The following is a 21,154-nucleotide window of genomic DNA, read 5'->3' on the forward strand; positions in this document are numbered from 1 at the left end:
TGTGGGAGGGGCAGTATGTGTACGTCATGCTAAGCAATTCGTGTTGTCAGTGACTCTCTGTGGCGATTGGACCTGGATTTACGTGCGTGATATTGATGGGGATGGTGGCGCTTCTGGCCGGCGTGGCGATCAAAGTCACTTCCGCCGATATCCACACTCTTACGACGAACTTGATCATGACCGCCTTTCGATTCACTGGATGCAGGCGTCCTAGTTGCTTCAAGTTTCTGTGCACAGCTGTCGCATAGAACCACTTTCACTAGCGCTTGTCGCTGAATCCATTCATTGTCCTTCCCACGCTCGGCGTACTGAAATGGCACCTCGAGCGATGACAAGTGCGGCATGCTATCCGTAACTCGGTGCCACCTGCAACGTTGATTCGCGCATGTGTACTCGCCAATACCATCAAGCACCTCCGTCTCGGTACGCCATCGCAATGCAACACCGCGTGTCTTGTAGTGCTTTAAATTCGCAATAGCAAACTGGGGGAGCAAGAGGCTGCGAAGAAGGCAGCCCGCAATGTCAACAAGTGTTCAAGCTTCACGTACTTCTTTGTACAAGGAATCATAGTATTTGCGCGCTACACGCGCACCGTAGCTGTTGTCACTTTCATCATCGGCATCACGAAGGAACTGGTGGTGCTCAGCCAGCAAGTCCTGCTCCGTTCTCGACATGCCATTCATGGGTACGCAGTTTCACGTCCTCAACGAAGCAAAGCAAAGTGAAAGTGAGACACGCACACGAGATTACGCGTCAGACACACGCGCCTGCCGTCGACCATCGTCCATCGGCCTTAGCCTGAACCTATCTCACTATCACACTCCCGTGCACGACAGCCTACTTTCTACACATGACACTCCATAGTTCTCAGCCACTAAATGCATCATCCCGATTAACTGCACCAGGTTGACCTTGTCTCTCCTTCCACTCACTCTGATTTCTCAATGTTGAATGGCGCTCACCTCCACATCAACAAGCAGGCGTGCTCTGGCCGAGTGTGCACGCAATCGGACAGCCTAAAATGGCAGTGGATCGATGTGTCCGATGTATTTAGTGCATGTGGTCATACAATGGCGATGTTGGCAGAACTTGCTATACAGAGCTAGGTCCCGTGAGCTGACTACGCTTGCGTGTAGTATTCATGTATGGCCGAAGGACCCACTCAACATCCGCCTCACTTTGCTCGAGAGTGCCGAGTCGGATCTCGTAAGGACGAAGATCGAATCGGGGACCAACTTCGGCTAGGTGAACGTCGCGGTGCGTCGCGACAAAAACATGATGCCGGAAACTGATGAAATCATTCCGGTTAGCAAACGTCATTACACGCCGTGCATCATCCTTCGGCACCGGAAAGAGGAATCGGAGCGCACTTTTCACTCGCTCACCAAGACGACCGCCAAATCCATCAAAAATCAGATGTGGGAATTGCTCGCTCACAGTTGAGTTACCGTGACTTGCCACTTCATGTCGTAGGGTCACGTTGTGCAAAGTAAACATGACCGTCGGGCCATGCGGAAAATGCGAGACAACCATCGCATCAGGCACACCACGATGTTCATGCACCACAATCATGTCTGTTATTCCGTTCGATCGCGCGGCCGCTGCAAGTTCTGGCATGGTATATGTGCCGCGGTTCATGCGCGTCGAATTCGGAAACACAAGACGCAGCTCTTTTGCAAACTGGGACAGACGTGATGAGGGACTGCGAGCCGTTGTTATAAGGATACGGGGATCATATTGGCCGGCACGTGAGTATTCATCGTCAATAGACGTCAATGGCTCTTCCTGAGCGGCATCCAAAGCCAGGTTCTTCGCAAGTGCTTCCGCCTCAGGGCCACGCAGCTCGGGTGGCAGTGGCTTGCCACTCGCTAAAGCCTCGCGGATCTTTTGTTTCCGCTCATAGATCTGCCGCTGCTTAGATTCGAGCGCTTTCTTGTAGACATACTCTCGGCGCTCACGCGCTTGTCGACGAAGCTAACACACGTGTGAGTCGACCGTGACATGGAACGCGGCGTGTGCATGTACAGAAGGGAACAAACAATACGTACCATTACGGCGCGGGATACGGTGAGGCTGTCGACGACAAATCTGCAACAATTCAATACGCAGCTGCCGACGTCAGCGTACGACCCTGTAAGTTGAAAATATTAAAAAATTTACGCTTTCATGCGCCATGTCGGCCAAAAGTCAAGCGGTTCGTATGACGAAGCGATCCGTCACGTGATACGTCGAAAAACCATCGCGCTCTCCCTCTGCCGTCAGAGCGAACAGCTTCGTACGCGATCGACTTGCTCGAGTGTGTGCGTGTAAGCCGCTAGCATGTTTGCGTCGTTGATCAGATGGTCGCGCACGACGTACCGAGGCGCGCGTGGATCAGGTGCAGGTCGCTCTGGCAACACTGATGCACGCTCATCTAAAGCGTCGCGGCCCACGGAAGTCCTCGCAGCACATGCCGGACACACATTCAAGCGAGCTCAGCGTGGCCTTTATGACGGACGCATCGTCCAATTCGGCAACACTATTCCCAAATCCAGACACAAGACGTCGCGGAAATGGACACCCAATATTCAGCGTACGACACTCTGGAGTGAGACACTTCAAGAATACGTGACGACTCGCGTGGCAACCTCGGCAATGCGATCCATTGAAAAGCATGGGGGTTTGGATCAGTATCTCGCACGAACAAAGGAGTCGCACCTCGGCGAATTTGGTCGCACACTTCGGATGCGCGTCGCGCGCGCTCTTCGAGACAAACGCATGGAAAACGCTCAAAGTGCATAAATACTACGTTGCGCTAGAGAGTCTAGAGGAAGAGAGAGCGTGCTAAGGAAAAATTTCCTCCCTAGGTGTCTCAAGCCTTCGCACGTCGGCCACTTTTTGTGATACTGCGCATTTGTTTCACCTTGCGCATCTTGTCATGCTCGCGCTTGGCTAGAGCTTCAACGCGCTTCTTTTGCTCGGGCGGCGTCTCACCACGCAATCCATATGATGCTAGGCGCACAATTTCGGTATGCAACTGCGTAAGCGACTTGTTCGTTTGTGCTATTTTTTACGGTACCTTGCTGGTACACATACCTTGAAAAGTGCGTCTTGGACATTCTGCGACTGTGTACGGTGTCGCTCACTTGATACCTGGAGAGAGTGTGATGATTGTATGTACATTGGCTGCAGTGTTAGCGATCTAAAAATGAAACCCGTGGGAATGAAATAGCCGTTGGCTTGTAAGGCTGACCCAAAAGCTTCTTATGTTGAACATACAGACTGTTTAGCCAGGGTACGAATAAGACCCGCTGGCAAAGCGATGCGTGCTCTAGGTCCCAACTCGAAACGTGCGTAGACTTTGGTGTTCACTACTAGTCAGCAGCACCTTGAACCGAACACACATTTGTTGACATTTTGGCCGCCAGGCCCAGAGCTGCGCGCAAATGATATGTGGACGTGCTCTACTTCAGTGAGCCTAAAACATATAACTACATACCTGGGTATAATGGCTGTGCACGAAATGCGTCGACCCATTGGCGGCGTGCTCGATCGTCGTCCCAGTCCACTATGGCTTGGTGGCTCAGCCATCGAAGCGCGCTCGGCGAACATCGACGCATGCATGCATTATACAAAGGTTTTCTGCAACTTTGTAACGTGAAGCCCACACATGCCATTGCTACTCGTCCAGCACGAACGACCATTGTCGTCGTCATCACTCTCTTACTGCAATACAACAACACCAATCAACATCTTGTCCCACTTGACATTGTCCAACAGCATTGGTACGAGGTGTGGAGAAAGATGGTGGGTAAGAGGGAAAATAAGTCTGACCTAAGACCGCGTGTGCGCACGGAACGGGCCCGCAAATAGCGTAACTAACGAAGCGAGGCAGTAGCGGGGGGAGATGAGAGTCAACTGGCCATAGGTAAGCTCGTTTCATTTGACCGATCACATCCTAAGACTGAGTGACGACGATGGCGGACGCGCGTCTGTCGGACAAGGAGCTCTTTGAGCTGAATGCTAAAGCTGCGTACGTATGAACGAGGGAGCGTAAGGTGTCGTCATTCGAACTCAGCAGAAGCTGACCAGTCTCTGGGTAGCGTAAAAAATTACAGCGTGGACCCGCGGCTCGACTATCGTACTGTGTCGGCCATCAACGGGTACGTGTTTGTATTTGGCTGACATACAAGACCGCTCGTGATCTTGGAAGATGTGAAGTTCCCGTCGTATAATGAGATTGTGTCGTTGACCCTGCCTGACGGCACACGCCGCGGTGGCCAAGTGCTGGAAGTGTCGGGCAACAAGGCCATTGTACAGGTGTTTGAGGGCACGTCAGGCATTGATGTAAAGGACACCCATATCGAGCTTACAAAGTCATCAATGAAGCTGCCAGTGTCGGAAGACATGTTGGGTCGTGTGTTCAACGGCTCTGGTAAGCCCGTGGACAACGGACCGCGCGTATTTGCCGAGGACTTTCTAGATATCAACGGCTCTCCCATCAATCCCTATGCACGTGCATACCCTGAAGAGATGATTCAGACAGGTATTTCGACAATTGACACGATGAATTCCATCGCGCGTGGTCAAAAAATCCCAATTTTCTCAGCTTCCGGTCTGCCCCACAACGAGATTGCCGCTCAGATTTGCCGACAGGCTGGCCTGGTTAAGAAGCCAGGTAAGGGCGTGCATGACGATCATGAAGACAATTTCACGATCGTGTTTGCAGCGATGGGTGTGAACATGGAGACGGCGCGGTTCTTCAAGCAAGACTTTGAGGAGAACGGCTCGCTGGACCGTGTGACTCTGTTCCTAAACCTAGCAAATGACCCGACCATCGAGCGTATTATTACGCCACGTCTTGCGCTCACGACGGCCGAATACTTTGCGTATCAGCTTGAGAAGCATGTCCTTGTTGTGATGACAGACATGACGTCGTATGCGGATGCGCTCCGTGAGGTGTCGGCTGCGCGTGAGGAAGTGCCAGGCCGTCGCGGTTATCCAGGTTACATGTACACGGACTTGGCGACGATCTACGAGCGTGCAGGTCGTGTCGAGGGCCGCAATGGTTCGATCACACAAATTCCCATTTTGACCATGCCAAACGACGACATGACGCATCCCATCCCCGACTTGACGGGCTATATTACTGAGGGCCAGATCTATGTGGACCGCCATCTGCACAACCGCCAGGTGTACCCGCCGATCAATGTGTTGCCTTCGCTTTCACGACTGATGAAGAGCGCCATTGGCGCAAAGCACACGCGTGTGGACCATGGCGATGTGTCAAATCAGATGTATGCGGCCTATGCGACGGGACGCGATGCAGCGTCTATGAAGGCGGTCGTCGGTGAAGATGCTTTGAGCAACGAGGATAAGCTTACCCTTGAGTTCATGGAGCGTTTCGAAAAGGAATTTGTTGCACAGGGTGCATATGAGACGCGCACCATCTTTGACTCGCTTGATATTGGCTGGTCTCTTTTGCGTATTATGCCGAAGGAGATGCTGAACCGAATCAGTCCGAAGATTATCAAGGAGTTCTACTCGCGCAAAGCGAAGCACACGGACGAGACAGAGTCCAGTGCGAAACAAAGCGACTCGAATGCAGCATCGGCGGACAAGTAAGGACGTGTCCTACCCGTTCGTTTTCCTTTTTTTTATCAATACTCCCAACAGTCAAAGTATGGTGGCAAATTCGTAGTAGTTGTTGTAGTAGGTGTGCTCCTCGGGGGGACGTGCGTGTATAAAAGACTGGTAAACTACGATAGAAGCATGATACATACATTCATGAGTTGTTTCGAAGGGTCAAATAGGGCCCGTGCAGCTCTTTGTGCGTTGTCGCCAAGATAAATCAGCGGTTCTATGATGGCCAACCCTGAATTAGCCATTTTGATTGCCAAGTAAATATACATATATGTACACAAGCTCAGTCTTACAGTTTCGGCGCTGGGCGGAATGGAGGTGGCACCTGCGGCGTTGCAATGGCATTCTCGTCGGCCGGACGCATCACACCCTGCTGCGAACATGAGGCTACAAGACGCCCTGACGTATCGAACAGGCGTGCTTCGCTGAATGTGCGCTGCCAGCCAGCGTGGATAGGCTGGATTTCTCGCAAAAGATATTGATTAATATCCAACACATCTGTGTGGAAGCGCGTGGCAAACTCGAGCGTCGAAGCGGCAGAAGCACTCAAGAAACTTTGCTTAGCCAAAGACAGAGGCGCAAAAGACAGTGCGCCGTCTAAGGCAAAGGCAATCGTAGCCACATGAGCAATAACGGAAGAGATCGGAAGCATACCTTTCTGCTTTCCTGTTCCATGTGCACACTCGATACTGTTGGCTGTAGGCAACTTCTCGCGCGCGCGCATCCAGTCAAATGTGCGGCGCTGAACGAGCGGGAGCCGGTCCTGCGTCGTGGGCACGTCCATCATGCCGATGCTGTTCTGTTGCATCATACAGCTCGGCACAGACCGCGTATCGAAAATTTCAGACCAGAGGCCCAAGATCTTGTGCTGTAGATCCACGATAAATTCATCGACATAGCCGTCTGCAAGTCGTTGCTGAGTGTACTCATGCGGCTTGGGAAGCTCCTCAGGCCGTTCAATCTTCCAGGGCGTGATGGGATCATAGCGCAGGAGCGAGCCTACGCATGAGGGATCTATGTTCTCTTGATGCAGTTGCATAATTTTTTCAGGCTCTGAGTTTGGTGATGCGATAAAATCGAGAGTTATCGACAGCACGTTGCGGAACTCGCCACCCTTGGAGAGCTGCTTGACAAGCACAGAACGAGTAGCGAAAGTGCGTGTATCACGCACACTTGTGACATGGCAAACAAATGGATGCTGGAGATTCGCAGGGCCTAAGAAATGACCCAAAAGCGAGTAAGGCACAAAATGCGGAGTTGTGGACGGGATTGTTTGACCAGCAGCAACGATGCCGGTAGCTATAGCGTAGCCACCATATGCGATAGGACGCACATTTCCCATGCCGAGCGGTGGCGAAACGCCTTCAAAGACCCATGGCTCCTCTGTCTGGCGTACACCAATGGAGCGCAAAAACGCAGACGCTTCGACCATCATTGGTCCTGTTGGTAAACTCGTGGAGTTTATAATGTACGATGAGGGTGTGGGGTCCAACTAGGAACTAGTTTGTTGGTCCCCCGCCTGTCAGCTATCGAGATTTTTTTATTTTCCACAACGGACTCTTTGGCTTGACGCTGCCGGCAACTTAACCCGCCAAGACGTTAAAATTCGGCGTACAAAGTGCCACACACACCGCTTTCCTATTTTCTCGTTTCACTCGGCCCACCTAATTCGCTGGTTCGTCTGGTCAGGCTGCCACTAGTGGAGAGGGAAAAAAACCAACATTTGTTGTTCCCCAAGACCTGGCTGGACGTGCAGAAACCCACGTGCCAGAGTGTATGCTGCAGGGTGAACGCGTATCATGCGATTGGTAAACAAAATAGACCAACATTCCATTGTCCGGCCGAAAAAAATGCCTGGGAGAATCTACGGGCTTAGCCGCTGGCGTGTGTCAAATTATTCCTTCACCGAGCACGACAAGGATGTCTGTAGAAATCAGCCCTAGCGCTCAGCTCGGCTTCCCACGCCCGCTCACGCAGGTTGTGAAGCGTTCTCTTTATGTGACGAACTCGAACTCGCAGCCTGTGGCGTTCAAGGTCAAAACTACGGCGCCAAAGCAGTACTGCGTGCGGCCCAACTCCGGCCGTATGGAGCCGGGCGAGCGTGTGGAAGTGCAGGTGTTGCTGCAGCCACTAAAGGAGGAACCACCGATCCAGACAAAGTGCCGCGACAAGTTCCTGATTCAGAGTGCTGTGATTACGGCGGACAAGGAAACTCTCCCGATCCATGAATTTTGGGCGCTGCAGGAGCGCGAGAAGGAGGGCGTGTCAGAGCACAAGATTCGCTGCGTGTACCTGCCACCGAACAGCGAGCCGCTCCCAGAAGAAAACGAAGACATCAGCAGCCCGAGTGCTGCCATCTCTCACACACCCTACGACACGAGCATCGGTGCTGGTGCTGGCGGTCCTGGCTACGCAACGGAGGCTGGCGCCGGCGCTGGTGCGGTTGGTGCTGGCGTGGGTGCTGGTTACCTCGCTGGTCAGCCACGAACCTCCAGCGCGCACCCAGGTGCTGAGCCGCCCATTTCATTTGCGCAGCTGAACCGCTCGGAGGCTACGCCCATGTCGTCGCAGCCGTTCGCCACGAGGAGTGGCGCTACAAACATGGCACCTGCATCTGCGGCGATGGGTGCCACGACTTCGACGACCACGGCTGTGCCTGTCGCTACGACACCCCGCTCGCCACAGGAGCTTGAGTCGGAGGTGTTGCGTCTGCGTGCCCAGCTTGCATCGAACGAAAAGACCACGACATCTTTCAACAGCGGTCGCACCGCCACAGCCAAGGCTACCAGCTCAGGTGTGCCCGTCCACATTGTCGCTGCCATTGCTGTGGGTGTATTTGCCATTACCTACCTGTTTTTTTAGGTAGGGGAGAGGCTCAGTGGAAAGCGCTCTGGGGCACCTGGTCGCGACCTACATGGCGTGCTCAGGCAATTGAGCACTGGAACATGCTCCAGAAATGCGCGGCGTCAACTTCGTCTGCCAAGCAGTGTCTGCACGACTTGCACGAATGGTGGGCACACAACTAAGGCCTTGTAGGCGTTTTGGTTGTCGTGCCTGTGAGCGCATGCGTGTGAGTGAGTGTGCGTGTGTGTGTGTGTGTGTGTGTGTGTGTGTGTGTGTACACCTGTGTGTTTGTGTGATGGGTGTCGGATATGCAAAGAAGGAACAGACCGAAATGGGATGAAGGAATGGGATGGGATGTGTATGTGTGTGTTTGTGTATAATACGCCCGTCATGTTCTGGACCTGTTTTCTCATTTCCCGCCATTTTTTTCCGCGCCACTTGCTCTTGTTATGTATTTCCAATCGTCGACCTAGAAACTGTACACCATGCTCCTTCCAATTGCACACGCACACAGACACTCATACCATTTTCTCCACGCTTAAACGAATGGATCGCACACACGTACACGACATACCCGCGACCGTGCTCTATTATTTGACAGGCTCTATTTGATTGGACACCGTTTCTGGCCGCGAGATCTCTCCCCGTATTTCTTGTCTTGGATAGATTGCAATGCAATGAAAACTTATTCCCCTCCCCCCTTTTCCCACTCCGTTCCACTCCCTCGCCGTCGCATCCTTCGTCATTCACCATTCCCTCTCTTGTCCTGTGGCTTTTCAATGCATGCAAGTGCCTGAAAGCCTGCGTGATTAGGCAATCTGTGCAAGGACCTGCTCGAGCACCGGCACAGGGAAGGGAATCGAGAGTTCGTCACCGACAGCGATCGCATGACTATTTGTGACGGTCGTGGCGCCACGTGTGACAATGACCAGGCCGTGATCGACCATCTCGCCAAGCAACTGACGCACGCTCTCGTCGGATGATGCAATAAATTCGCGTAGCGCTTCTCGCATGAGCACAACGTATGGCGTTCGTGGCACACTCCCGTCATCGACATCAGCACCGGCCTCGGCTACTGCGACAAGCTGTAATGCAGCAAGCTGTGAGAACAAACTTCGCGCCCGCGACGTGATCGTCTGAAGCACCTGGATCGCTGCAGCATCAGAGATTGGTTGTGCCATTGCGGCTGCGACAGATGCACCGGGCGCTGCACGTGCACGGCCACCTGCTAAATCTACAGCTGCTGGTAGTTTCAGTGACGCAAGCCCTGTTGACGAGGACGAGCTAGCAGCTGTGCCTCGCGACTGGACCAGCTCTGAAATGGGCGGTACATACGTTGTCGCATGATGCCATAGCCACGGTGCACGAAGCGTGCGTATCCCCGGGAGGTGGAAGAGCGGTACTTCTGCATGCCCGGCAATGCCAAGACCAAACGAACCCGCGCTCCCGTCAAGCAACAAGCCTGCATTCACTTGCGACACACTTGCGACGATATGCACGCGCTCACAGCGCGCAAGGGCGTGAATGAGCGTGTGGATGCGTGTGGTATGGAAGATAGGGTCGTCAAAAGCCAAGAGGCCCAGCACAAGTCGATGCGGGGGCTTCGGCGGCACGCTGGATGCGCGCGTGCCTAGGCAATGAGTAAGTTGTCGGATCCGCTGCGAGACTCGGTCCTCCCGCATTACCGTGCGGCCGCTTGTCTCTGGTAGTGATGTACCTAGTGCCTGTTCAATGGACTTGATGATACGGTCAATTGAGAGGGCTCGGCCTGCAGCGCCTTGAACCAAGAGACTTGCACTCCCGTAGTTCTTTGCCATCCGCTCTACAATGGCTCGGACCACTGGCGCTTTGTCCCCGACACCGTACAGCATTAGATGAAAGCCATGAAGAAGCTGCGTCACATACATGTCTTGGCGCTCAGGATCCAGTTGCAGTGCCATGGCACGTTGTGAGTGTCTTGTGCGCACTGGTAGTGCTGTGTCTTGTGTGTTTGGCGCTTGATCAGCTGCGATCCGAGCGAGTCGTGGCAACTCTGACGCGTCCAGCGCGCCGACAATCTGCGATATTCGCTTTGTCGATGTACCACGTAAAATGTCCCGTCCGAGTTTGCGTGTCGCGAAATTCCGCCGGTGTGTCGTCGATAGGAACCATGCATCGGCCGATGTAGCTCGTACAAACGATGTGTGTGTAAAGGCAGGCGCTGGGCGACGTGCACTCTCTGGTGCGTTAAGTGCATCCTGTGCGTCTGTCTTTCCATCTTTTTCGATAGTTTCTTCCGTAACTGAATTTTGTATGGTATCTGCAGATGCATGGACGTCTCTTCCCATCGCCATGGTCATTTGCATCTCTCCGTTCCTCGCCAGGTCGTCCTTGTCATCTCCTGGATCTTCTTCGCTATCAGGTGCAGGAGATAGACGTCGCTTGTAGTTCTGGGTAAGCTCCTGTGTATGTTCTGTGACCTGCGTGCTTGGCGCACCAGTAGCATCAGCACCACCAGCACTAGCGCTTGCGCCTTGCTCCTCTTCCTCCTTACCAACCGGTGCCGCTGAATGGGACAGCGACATGAGGAGAGGTGGAGGAGATTCAAGCGCACAGGGTATTTAACCCACCTCTGCACGCTGGACGGCGAGGGAACTAATGGTGTGCTTGGCGACTAGTGGAGCCCCGAATCGACCATGCGTCAAAATTGGGCCCAATTCTGTCTTCAGGCGCCTCCGTGATTCCCAACGCACCACACATTCATTTATTGTCGCTTTTGCATGTGGCAACATCTGTCACCGCGGACTACAGTCTGCACAGGCTCACGCACAGGGTCGTTTGCGCTGAACGCACCGCGCGTTCATGTCGCACGCGCACAACACACACAAGCGTATACATCCGCACTGGTCGATACTGTCCGCCAGCGTGATTACGCCGCATACCTTACACACGTAGCGTATGCACGGCGAGTTCAGCCCCATTTTTGGGCCTTACGTGCATTTCAAGTTGAGCTTGCTACAATTAAAGATACAGTGAGCAATGAACTCGTGGGTCGTATACGCATGCAGTGGTGGCGCGACGCTATAGAAAGCATCTACGCAGGCCGTCCACCGAAGCATCCCATTGCACAAGGACTCTATGAGGCTATTTCGGATCCAGCCGTCATGGCGCACGGATCCCTAGTGAAGGATCATTTTCTGCGCATCATCGATGCACGCGAAGCTGACTTAGCTGATCCACTCTCGCCACCGACGCTCGAAGAGCTCGAGAAGTACGCGGAGGCAACATCATCACGCATGCTGTACTTGCTGCTCAATTTACAGGGGCTTTCTGAGCCGACTGTCGACGTGCTTTTCTCCCACCTTGGCAAAGCTATTGGGCTTACAATCTTTGTTGCTTCGCTACCATATCATACGCATCCCGCACCGCGACCTGCCTCAGCAGCCGCGGCGTCGTCGCCCCACAGTTCAGTCGGCGCTGCTATTGGCGGAACGACGCGGTACGCGCCACAGGCAGGCGGTGTTCCCCGTACGCCAACGCTTCCACTTCCGCTCGAATATATCCTAGAAGCAGGCGTCACACAAGAGGATGTATTTCGACATGGGCCCGGTGCTCGCGGGCTAAAAGACGCAGTATTTTATACGGCAACACGCGCGAACGACTATCTCATAACTGCACGTCGAGTGATTCGTGAAGAGCTTGGCGGTCGCGTGCCAGCGCTAGCTACTGGGCCTATGCTCCTTGCTGTCCAGCCGCGTCAGTTTCTGCGTAAGCTGGAGCGTGTCGACTTTAATCCCTACGACCCCACTCTCGCTAAGCGCGACTGGCTTTTGCCTTGGCATATGTGGATAGCCGCGCGTCGACAGACTCTCTGACTCGAGGATGACTAATCATAGACACAAGGAAAGGCCCATTTTGTGTGTACGTCATACAGTGTTGATATGGGCGCTGATAGGTAAAACGAAAGGAAGTGCAAAATTATTTGCGGCGAGAAACGCTGGGTAACGCCTAGGTCCGACCGAGTAGAACAGAGAGTGAGTGTGCGAGCGAGTGAGCGTGAGCGTGTGACGCGTGCGTTGTCTACGTGGGATTGTTTTATTGTTCATTCAAGAGCGATTGTCGTCACGACCGTCATCTAACATAACATGAATTCCCGGCGCAAGACACGGAACTTCAAGGGCTTGCTCCTCAAGGACACGCAGCTACCTGACCCTCCGCCTCCCAATGAGCGAGCTGCACCATTTGCCCGATTCATCCAGTCAGACGGGAGCTCAAATTCGATAAACATGATGTCCAGCGAACGCCCGAGTATGAATTATGTGCCGGGTACGTCGCCGACCATGTCAAACGACTATCTCTCGTCGTCATCAGGATCCCTGCCCCATGCGCCCGCACATGACGTAATGTCACAACAAATGAGCAGCATGGACCTCAATTCATCACAGCCTCGGCAACTCGACGTCAGTGCCCGGAACCTTCGCATGGTCGCTGACCTCGGTGCAGGAAATGGCGGGACCGTCAGCAAGGTGGAACACCTCCCCACAGGAGTCATGATGGCCAAGAAAGTCGTGTATATTGATGCCAAGCCCGACATTCGAAAGCAGATTCTTCGTGAGCTTCAGATCCTGCACGAGTGCCATTCTGAATTCATCGTTGGGTTCTATGGTGCCTCGCTGAGTGATATCCATCTTTACATGTGCATGGAGTACATGGACATGGGTTCGCTCGATTCCATCTACCAGAAACACGGTCCAATTGAAGTGGATGTGTGCGGCAAAATTGTCTATGCTGTTGTACATGGTCTTTCATATTTGTACGAGCAATTCCGCATCATTCATCGCGACGTCAAACCAAGCAACATTCTTGTAAATCACCAGGGCCAAATCAAACTATGTGACTTTGGTGTATCGGGTGAACTCATCAACAGCATGGCCCACACGTTTGTCGGCACGAGTACATACATGAGTCCTGAGCGGATCCAAGGCGATCAGTACACTATCAAGTCAGACGTGTGGTCACTAGGTATCACTATAATTGAAATCGCTCACGGGTGCTTCCCCTTCGCGATTGAGATGGATGATGACCCTGACGCAACGACTCGCGCCGGCGAACGCCGGTTCGAGGATGTGCGCTCCCTGTCAATTTTTGAGCTGCTTCAGCACATTGTACATGAGCCACCGCCCAAGCTCAATCCCGAGGCACACTTTCCTCCTAGCATGGTCGATTTTGTGAAAGCATGCCTACTCAAAGATCCCGTGAGGCGCCCGACACCGATGGAGCTTCGCACCTATCCCTTCATGGTTATGGCCAGCGTCTCGAATGTCAGTCTCGTTGACTGGGTTCAACGTCTGAATGCTGGAACGCCTCATCACTGATATTGGTGTTAGCTACGACCGGAACAATCCTCGATTACATTAGTTACAGTGGAATTCTGTGCATGCTCCATCTTTCGCGGCATGTAACACAGTTTTCTCGGGGTTCATGTGCACCTATACGCCCTTCATCAAGCATTGAATACCATAATTATATTGCATGATCGAGGTAGATACGTTATCTTGTCAATCTGCTGGTATGTATGCCCGTCGCATCAAAGATGGATTCATGGCGGCGAGGTTTCATGTAGGTGTGCTATGTGTATTGTCTACCGACGTACCTGCCAAGCAACCAGGCAAGCGCACAGAATAGAATGCAATCACGAATACACGTCTCAAGGAACATTCTGTCTGAATAGCGGTCCCTGCAGCACTTCATAATGTGATGTGGCATGTTATATTCTCGTCTCCTTATTTACACACGTGCCACAGGTCCTAGGTATGTTCAACTCTCTTGGAAGGTACTTAACTATGACGTGCTTTCGCTGCGTTGTTGAGGGTGTCCGACTTTTGCGCAGCCAATTTTCAATTCCAGCCACTCTTTCGTTTGTCACAAAGGTATGTTCTTTTTGCATTTCCTTGCATGACGGACATGCTTGCCCTGATGTTTATGTAGTTAATCCGTTAAGCCGATGGATTCATCCTATTTTGGGAATGTCGATTTCTGACAGGTTATCTCGCCACTGGCAAGTGCTTAGTTCTCTTCTCAATTAACTTCGCACACTGAGCAAAATTTGATTTATGTTTTTCTACCTGTCCAATACGAAGCCTCATAGCCCCATCTGCCTGCATCTGGGCTACGACAGTTTTTTTCAAGTTCAACTTTGAACGCTGCACCTCCATTCTCCACTTGCCAAGGACCCGGGCCACACATCGTTCATATGCAAACTACTCCCCACAACTCTCGGTTGCATTGCGTTCCTTGATGACTAGTAGCCCAGCCCTCGAAAGACATCAATGAAGGCACCGGCACAACCTTCTAGACCTATGTATCAGGATGTAAATTATAAAAAGGATCAGACGTGTATACCCGCCAGCCTTTCATCTTCGTCGTCGTCCTCTTCGTCGTCGTCCTCCTCTCTATGCGAGGATTCTGGCGCCACCGAATTCCTGCAAAAACTCACAAGCTCCTTATGGAGCTTGTCTAACTTAACAATCGATGCTGATGGTGGCGACTATGTGGCGTCTTCCTCTATCGAGCGTCATTACTATGTGACAGATCATTGTTACCATGCGCTGAGGTCGGGCCTAGACATGCTTCTACAGGGTTTTGAGGAGCAGGTGCTTGGCGCCACTCTTCCAGGTCTTTTTCTTGCATTGTTGAATACAGAGAATAGCCCGTCATCGCGCTATACACATATGTTCTTTCTTCATGCTCACTCGTTCTGCTCACCAGAGCATCTACTCGGCACTTTCGAGGCCGATTATCTCAGCAACGAGCGCGATGAAGAGCGCGAGCATCTCGTTAAAATCTTGTGTGTGTGGATTCAAGACTACTGGGATCCTGCCAGAGATGCCAGCGTGCTGGACCATCTCGCGACTCTAGTGCAAACCACTTTTTCCCAGCACGCATGCAAGAGCGTCTCTCAGCTGCGCTCCATCGTTACATGGCGTATCCGTTCCAGAGACTTGCACGTCCCAGACGTCCCATTAGACATCATGGAATTTTCGTTGCGCATTCAAAGGCAGGGCGTACCGCAGCTTCCTGTGGTATCACGATCGCTCATGTCATCAATCCAGTCAGCCTCGACTGTGTGGGATGTCGATGTGCTGAGTTTCGATCCAGTTGAGCTTGCACGGCAAATCACGTTGTATGAAAATGCGCTCTTTTGTCAGATCAATGCACTAGAACTAATATATCCTGCTGACTCAGGCTCAGACCGAGACTCCGACCAATCCACACGCATAACTGCGCGCCCGTCCTACGTGCGTGCTATGACACATATGTCAACGCAGCTCACCAACTGGATCAGCCAATGCATTCTTCGCGAGCCTGCGGTGAAGCAGCGGACACAGCTTTTGCGCTTTTTTATTCTGCTTGGCTATGCCAGCTATGAGATGCAAAACTACAATCTGCTTATGGCCGTGCTGGGCGCCATCGGTTCGGGGAACATCCTGCGGTTGAAACAGACTTGGACCGGGTTGCACGCACGGAAAATCGCCCGATTTCATCATCTTAGCCGTGTCATGGAGCCTACTCGCAACTTTTTCATTTACCGTGCATATTTGCGCCAAGCCCAAGGCCCAACGCTTCCGTTTTTAGGCCTGATCTTGACTGACATTACGTTTTGCAAGGATGGCAACCCAATACGGCGTGCCTTTCCCGGTCGCAGTACAAGTATGATCAATCTCGTACGCTTGCACAAGCTTTCAAAGATCATGGATAATGTGCGATCGTTCCAGAAGCCATTTGCTATAACGCCTGTGCCAGAGATTCAATTGTTCTTGCAGTGGATTCGCGATGATGGGCGGTCGCACTCACACTCAGACTATATGGCCATGAGCGAAGAAATGTATCAACGGAGTTTAGAGTTAGAGCCTCGTCTCACTCCCAAGAGTGCGCCAACTCGAGCACGTTCACCCTCGTCCGGAAGGAATTTACGGTCGTGGTTGACACTCAAATCTCCCTACGATGTGATTTTTTCCAACACAAACGGGCGCGACAATTAGGTCAAAGACATTTCGAACTGACGTGCACCAACGCACATCCGACTTAACAATCAAGACGTTACTAATGACCACAGTAATGATGACATTGACAAGAACGTCAGAATGAAGATGAAGAAAACTAATGTATTGTGAAGTTAAAATCATTGGAAATGAACAATAGTCAAATCAACATACACACATACACACATACACGCATACGCATATAAACATATATATACATATATACACGGAATCAAGCTCTGGGAAGCATTCAGCGTATGACAAATCGTTTATATGTACGTGATCCTGTTCCAAACATCAACATAGCATCCAGTCCTTCCATGCAGGCGCATTGAGACGATGCGTCTGCACCTCACAATAACCATCGATTCCCCAACTCAAAAATCGACCAACCAATCATACTACTAGCTGCTTTTCGTGCACATCGAAGGCCCAATCCATCGACAAAGCCACGCCAGCCATCAACCGTGAGGATGTGTCGCGCCGCTGTAAACAAGCTAAGTTTTGCATCGGGTCCAACTGTCCCTTGGAATAACCGGGTCGGCGTTGTTTGCATGCGCGTCTTGAGAATGTCAAATGGATGCGTCATGAGCGTTGCGAGAGTACCAGCACACAGCCCACTTGTGCTTACGACGAGCCAAGTACCAGTATCAGAGTGAGTAAGCTGACCGAGCCACTGCTTATGCTGCTCATACAGAACCAGGTACAAACCAGCATATGGTGCATCACGTAAGGCCGTTGCTGAGAATCCACGAAAGAGACCTCGGAATCCGCCATCCCGATACAAGCTTCTGAATGACGCCCACAATGTAGGGTATGCATCCTTCGTAAAGTGACTTGACTCGTACCGTGCCTTGACAATGGAAATAGGATTGAGCAGCAGGCCAATCGATACGCGCGCCACGGCACCAGTTATCATATTACCAGCGTTCGACAAACGAGCCATGGTCGATGTTGTATCCAATAGAGCCGTATTTGTGGCACCTGGAATCGATAACATTGGCACTTGCCATAAAGCTACGAGCCAGCGCAGCTCGTTTAACGTGTAAAAGTAGGCTGCGACTCCTGGCACATTCCGTGCGATAGTGGGCACAGTGCCTCTCCAGAGACCTTGGTATCCATATGTGTCAACGACTGTGCGAAATGCGCGAGCGAGCCGTTGCGTCGCTGTCAAGGATGACTGGCTCGGCAAACGTTCTTGTTGCATGCGTGTTTTTAAGAAGTCCATGGGTTGCAGCATTACACATGACGCGAACCCCGCCACACCCCCAACACATAGAGTTTTCCATGCTGGTTTGGCTCTCTGACGCTCTTGGAGCGCCATATCAAACTAAGACGCTCGCTCTCAGGCTCACGACGCGCTCCGTTTTCGTTGCTATCCAGGATTCAGATTCCAACGCCCACAAGACAACACTGGAGTGAGTCCGAACAAGAGTGGAGGGAGGCACAGAAAAGCTGCATAAGGCGCCCACCATGGCGAGAAATGACAGGGCGCTCCGCCTCCGAGGGAGAGGGCCACGTGACCTGCGCATACACGATGGGGGTGTGTTTAACGCCGACGGCCCGCTCCGAACACTTTCACAACTGTCAACGATGCTGTCTTTTGCCACGCTTGTCTCGGCCCGTGCTATGGCACGGGCTGCACCCAGGTATACAGCTGCATTTGCAGTGGCCTCGAGTCGTCACTTTACCATGTCCACTCGTAGGCTCGGTGTAGTGAAGGTGCCGGAGATGGCCGAGTCGATCTCCGAGGGCACGCTGCGTGAATGGCACAAAAAGGTTGGTGACTATGTGAATGAGAGCGACGAGGTTGCGACGATCGAGACGGACAAGATTGATGTGGCCGTCAACTCGCCCGAGTCAGGTGTCATCACCGAGTTGTACGCTGAGGCGGAGGACAACGTCGAGGTCGGCAAGGACCTGTTCAAGATTGAGCCTGGTGAGGCGCCAAAGGAGCAGCCTAAGGATGAAGGAAAGAGTGAAGAGCCAAAGAAGGATGAGGAAAAGAGTGAAGAGCCAAAGAAGGAGGAGCCAAAGAGTGAAGAGCCAAAGAAGGAGGAGCCAAAGAAGGAAGAGCCAAAGAAGGAGCCGAAGAAGGAAGAGCCGAAGAAAAAGGACGCTGGCAGGCAGGAGAGCGAAGTAGCACCGAAGGCTGGTGCTCGCACAGAGTCGCGTGTTAAGATGACGCGTATGCGCAAGCGCATTGCTGAGCGCTTGAAGGAGTCGCAAAACACGGCTGCATCGCTGACGACGTTCAACGAGATCGACTTGAGTGCTTTGATGTCATTCCGTGCGCGCAACAAGGACCGTCTGCTGAAGGAGACAGGTATCAAGCTTGGTTTCATGGGCGCGTTCTCCAAAGCGTGTGCGCTTGCTCTGCGTGACATCCCATCAGCCAATGCCAGCATTGAAGGCGAGGGTCTTGGCGACACCATTGTATACCGCGACTATGTGGATCTCGGTGTGGCTGTCAGCACGGAGCGTGGTCTAGTGACACCTGTTGTGCGCAATGTCGAAAACATGGGCATTCTGGAGATCGAGAATGCGATTACCGAATTAGGCCTTAAGGCGCGTGACAGCAAGCTGTCGCTCGAGGAGATGACGGGTGCCACCTTCACGATCTCGAATGGTGGTGTGTTTGGCTCCCTATTCGGTACACCAATCCTGAACCTACCAGGCTCTGCCATCCTGGGTATGCATGCCATCAAGGAGAAGCCGTGGGTCGTGAACGGAAAGGTGGAAGTGCGTCCTATCATGGTTGTGGCTCTCACGTACGACCACCGTCTTCTCGATGGTCGTGAGGCCGTCACGTTCCTCGTCAAGCTTAAGCAGTACCTGGAGGACATGCCTACTATGCTTTTGTAGAGTATGTATGAACATAGGCCGCGAAATATCGAGACGTTCGTACGCGTGTTGATTCCAAGACATTGCCTACCAGCAAGCAGATGCCATCGGGCTACCCTGTCGCTTGTACGCCTACGTGTAAGAGCGCCAGACAGCTTGAACTATTGCTGCCGCGTGGTTCGTATGAATAGCTTGTTTCGTTAATTGCACGAGTTCCTGGTCCATGGCAACGGGCGTCGTGCTGTCGGCATCCCACAGTTCCATGCTTGCAAGTGGTCCGCCAGGCTCTTGAAAGCGCAGTACAAGGGTTCGGTGCTCGCCCTCTTCTTCTGCAGCGGTAGACTTGCGGGTGGACCTTCGCCGTGCGCGCTTAGCTGTGGGCCGTGCGATGATAATATGTAGTTCGTTCGCATTGGGTGCTGTCATCTGCACAATCCCTAGTGCATGCTCAAGAGACTCGAGGGTAGACGTATGCTTTGCACATAGGCGCTCGAGTTCCCAGTCGCGCCCACGATCGCGGCCCATACCTAGCCTTGCATCGTTCGCAAGCTTTTCCGCTGCTGCTCGCTCGGCCTTGAGTCGATCAAGCGTGCGAACAGATTCGGCAAGCTCTTTCCTTGCTGCCTCGACATCTTGCATCGTGCGTGTAGTCTCGTCGTCGATGGCCTGCATCGCGAGAATCTGGTCATCACACACTGCCTCGGCCTCCGTGGTTGTCATAGCCCCATGCGTGCGTTCTGCTGCCTTTGTTTTTGCCAGCTCGAGTTCCATGTCCGTGATATCTGTCAGCAGTCTGGCAGCTTGGGCCACTTCTGCATCCAATGCATCGCACGGTTCTTCCATTGCATGTGCAATCGAGTCAATTGCTGTACGTAGGTGCCGCACGCGTGTTTTGGCCTCAACAAGCTGCTGCTTTACACGCTTGCACTCCTGTTCACGATGCGCTACATCGGCCGTGGATAAAATTTGCGGCTCTAGCCCAGTCTCTGGGTCGTCTTGCAAGTCTGCGAGAAAGCGTAGTTTGGTCTCCTGCTCCAGATAGATGAACTTGAGTTTTCGGAAATAGTCGAGCAGGAGCCCTTCCTCTTGCACAATGGCATCAGGAACATCACGATACAGGTCCCAGTCCAGCTGTAACTCTTTATCAATCGCGATAGTCTCAGGTTCAGTCATGCGCAGCATGCGCTCTTTAAGTGTCTGTAGTCCCAGTGTATCGTGGACATGTTGTTCCAACAGGCTGTCTAGGTTAGTCGTTGCTCAAGGCGACATGGGACCAAGATCAAGGATAGACAAAAAACGTACACTCGTGTGCGATCCATACACATCTGAATATTCTCACCGGAAGATATTGATTCCGACTCTGCTGACGACAACGGCGGCGACATACTCATTGAGGCATTGGTCGTCTCCGACATGAGAGTTGGTGACAGTATGTACGGTGGAGTGGAGAACGTAGGCCCCCAATGTGTGTTTTGTGTTGGTTCAACGCGCTCGTGTTGTTTATGTGTGGGAGACGAGCGCTTTAGAAGCCACGTGGATATAATGAGCGCGTCTGCCTTATTATTTTTATTTGGCATTGTTCGCTACTACATTACGTACCGACCGAAGAATCCTCTCACGCAGACACAGAGACAAGTACACGCACACACATTCTCATGCTTTGATTCGTGCTACAAAGCACCTTTCCGATGTATGAAAGCGCAACTAATTCGAGCGTTAGAGAGGTGCTGTGTGTGCCAATCGTACTTTCCAACGCGTGAGTCTGCACCTAAGCGTCGCAAGCACATGGAAGCATGTGCGAGATTCTCTGGCGTCAGTGAAGA

The 21,154-nt window shown here is 52.5% G+C and overlaps 13 protein-coding genes across 13 annotated transcripts; 7 read left to right on the forward strand and 6 right to left on the reverse strand.

Moving 5' to 3' along the window:
- Nucleotides 1-1,092: 1,092 nt before the first annotated feature.
- On the reverse strand, nucleotides 1,093-2,051 carry MGL_3121 (uncharacterized protein; the record flags this gene model as incomplete). The annotated part of the gene is made up of 2 exons (XM_001729525.1): nucleotides 1,093-1,974; nucleotides 2,049-2,051. 2 exons carry the CDS (start codon nucleotides 2,049-2,051, stop codon nucleotides 1,093-1,095), a joined length of 885 nt encoding a protein of 294 aa, XP_001729577.1.
- A 268-nt stretch (nucleotides 2,052-2,319) lies between these two features.
- On the forward strand, nucleotides 2,320-2,781 carry MGL_3122 (uncharacterized protein; the record flags this gene model as incomplete). The annotated part of the gene is made up of 1 exon (XM_001729526.1): nucleotides 2,320-2,781. One exon carries the CDS (start codon nucleotides 2,320-2,322, stop codon nucleotides 2,779-2,781), a length of 462 nt encoding a protein of 153 aa, XP_001729578.1.
- A 1,175-nt stretch (nucleotides 2,782-3,956) lies between these two features.
- On the forward strand, nucleotides 3,957-5,604 carry MGL_3123 (uncharacterized protein; the record flags this gene model as incomplete). The annotated part of the gene is made up of 2 exons (XM_001729527.1): nucleotides 3,957-4,012; nucleotides 4,173-5,604. 2 exons carry the CDS (start codon nucleotides 3,957-3,959, stop codon nucleotides 5,602-5,604), a joined length of 1,488 nt encoding a protein of 495 aa, XP_001729579.1.
- Nucleotides 5,605-5,911: 307 nt separating this feature from the next.
- On the reverse strand, nucleotides 5,912-7,054 carry MGL_3124 (uncharacterized protein; the record flags this gene model as incomplete). Its single annotated transcript, XM_001729528.1, has 1 exon — nucleotides 5,912-7,054. One exon carries the CDS (start codon nucleotides 7,052-7,054, stop codon nucleotides 5,912-5,914), a length of 1,143 nt encoding a protein of 380 aa, XP_001729580.1.
- Nucleotides 7,055-7,542: 488 nt separating this feature from the next.
- Nucleotides 7,543-8,484, forward strand: MGL_3125 (uncharacterized protein; the record flags this gene model as incomplete). The annotated part of the gene is made up of 1 exon (XM_001729529.1): nucleotides 7,543-8,484. One exon carries the CDS (start codon nucleotides 7,543-7,545, stop codon nucleotides 8,482-8,484), a length of 942 nt encoding a protein of 313 aa, XP_001729581.1.
- A 104-nt stretch (nucleotides 8,485-8,588) lies between these two features.
- On the reverse strand, nucleotides 8,589-8,879 carry MGL_3126 (uncharacterized protein; the record flags this gene model as incomplete). Its single annotated transcript, XM_001729530.1, has 1 exon — nucleotides 8,589-8,879. The coding sequence occupies one exon, from the start codon at nucleotides 8,877-8,879 to the stop codon at nucleotides 8,589-8,591; it is 291 nt and encodes a 96-aa protein (XP_001729582.1).
- Nucleotides 8,880-9,275: 396 nt separating this feature from the next.
- On the reverse strand, nucleotides 9,276-11,030 carry MGL_3127 (uncharacterized protein; the record flags this gene model as incomplete). Its single annotated transcript, XM_001729531.1, has 1 exon — nucleotides 9,276-11,030. The coding sequence occupies one exon, from the start codon at nucleotides 11,028-11,030 to the stop codon at nucleotides 9,276-9,278; it is 1,755 nt and encodes a 584-aa protein (XP_001729583.1).
- Nucleotides 11,031-11,225: 195 nt separating this feature from the next.
- MGL_3128 (uncharacterized protein) lies at nucleotides 11,226-12,320 on the forward strand (the record flags this gene model as incomplete). The annotated part of the gene is made up of 1 exon (XM_001729532.1): nucleotides 11,226-12,320. One exon carries the CDS (start codon nucleotides 11,226-11,228, stop codon nucleotides 12,318-12,320), a length of 1,095 nt encoding a protein of 364 aa, XP_001729584.1.
- A 528-nt stretch (nucleotides 12,321-12,848) lies between these two features.
- Nucleotides 12,849-13,820, forward strand: MGL_3129 (uncharacterized protein; the record flags this gene model as incomplete). The annotated part of the gene is made up of 1 exon (XM_001729533.1): nucleotides 12,849-13,820. One exon carries the CDS (start codon nucleotides 12,849-12,851, stop codon nucleotides 13,818-13,820), a length of 972 nt encoding a protein of 323 aa, XP_001729585.1.
- Nucleotides 13,821-15,071: 1,251 nt separating this feature from the next.
- MGL_3130 (uncharacterized protein) lies at nucleotides 15,072-16,487 on the forward strand (the record flags this gene model as incomplete). Its single annotated transcript, XM_001729534.1, has 1 exon — nucleotides 15,072-16,487. The coding sequence occupies one exon, from the start codon at nucleotides 15,072-15,074 to the stop codon at nucleotides 16,485-16,487; it is 1,416 nt and encodes a 471-aa protein (XP_001729586.1).
- A 352-nt stretch (nucleotides 16,488-16,839) lies between these two features.
- On the reverse strand, nucleotides 16,840-17,727 carry MGL_3131 (uncharacterized protein; the record flags this gene model as incomplete). Its single annotated transcript, XM_001729535.1, has 1 exon — nucleotides 16,840-17,727. The coding sequence occupies one exon, from the start codon at nucleotides 17,725-17,727 to the stop codon at nucleotides 16,840-16,842; it is 888 nt and encodes a 295-aa protein (XP_001729587.1).
- A 353-nt stretch (nucleotides 17,728-18,080) lies between these two features.
- On the forward strand, nucleotides 18,081-19,352 carry MGL_3132 (uncharacterized protein; the record flags this gene model as incomplete). The annotated part of the gene is made up of 1 exon (XM_001729536.1): nucleotides 18,081-19,352. One exon carries the CDS (start codon nucleotides 18,081-18,083, stop codon nucleotides 19,350-19,352), a length of 1,272 nt encoding a protein of 423 aa, XP_001729588.1.
- Nucleotides 19,353-19,463: 111 nt separating this feature from the next.
- MGL_3133 (uncharacterized protein) lies at nucleotides 19,464-20,513 on the reverse strand (the record flags this gene model as incomplete). The annotated part of the gene is made up of 1 exon (XM_001729537.1): nucleotides 19,464-20,513. The coding sequence occupies one exon, from the start codon at nucleotides 20,511-20,513 to the stop codon at nucleotides 19,464-19,466; it is 1,050 nt and encodes a 349-aa protein (XP_001729589.1).
- Nucleotides 20,514-21,154: the final 641 nt, after the last annotated feature.

The sequence above is a fragment of the Malassezia globosa genome, assembly GCF_000181695.2.
Source record: "Malassezia globosa CBS 7966 chromosome Unknown mgl_sf_8.1, whole genome shotgun sequence".
Lineage (NCBI taxonomy): Eukaryota > Fungi > Basidiomycota > Malasseziomycetes > Malasseziales > Malasseziaceae > Malassezia > Malassezia globosa.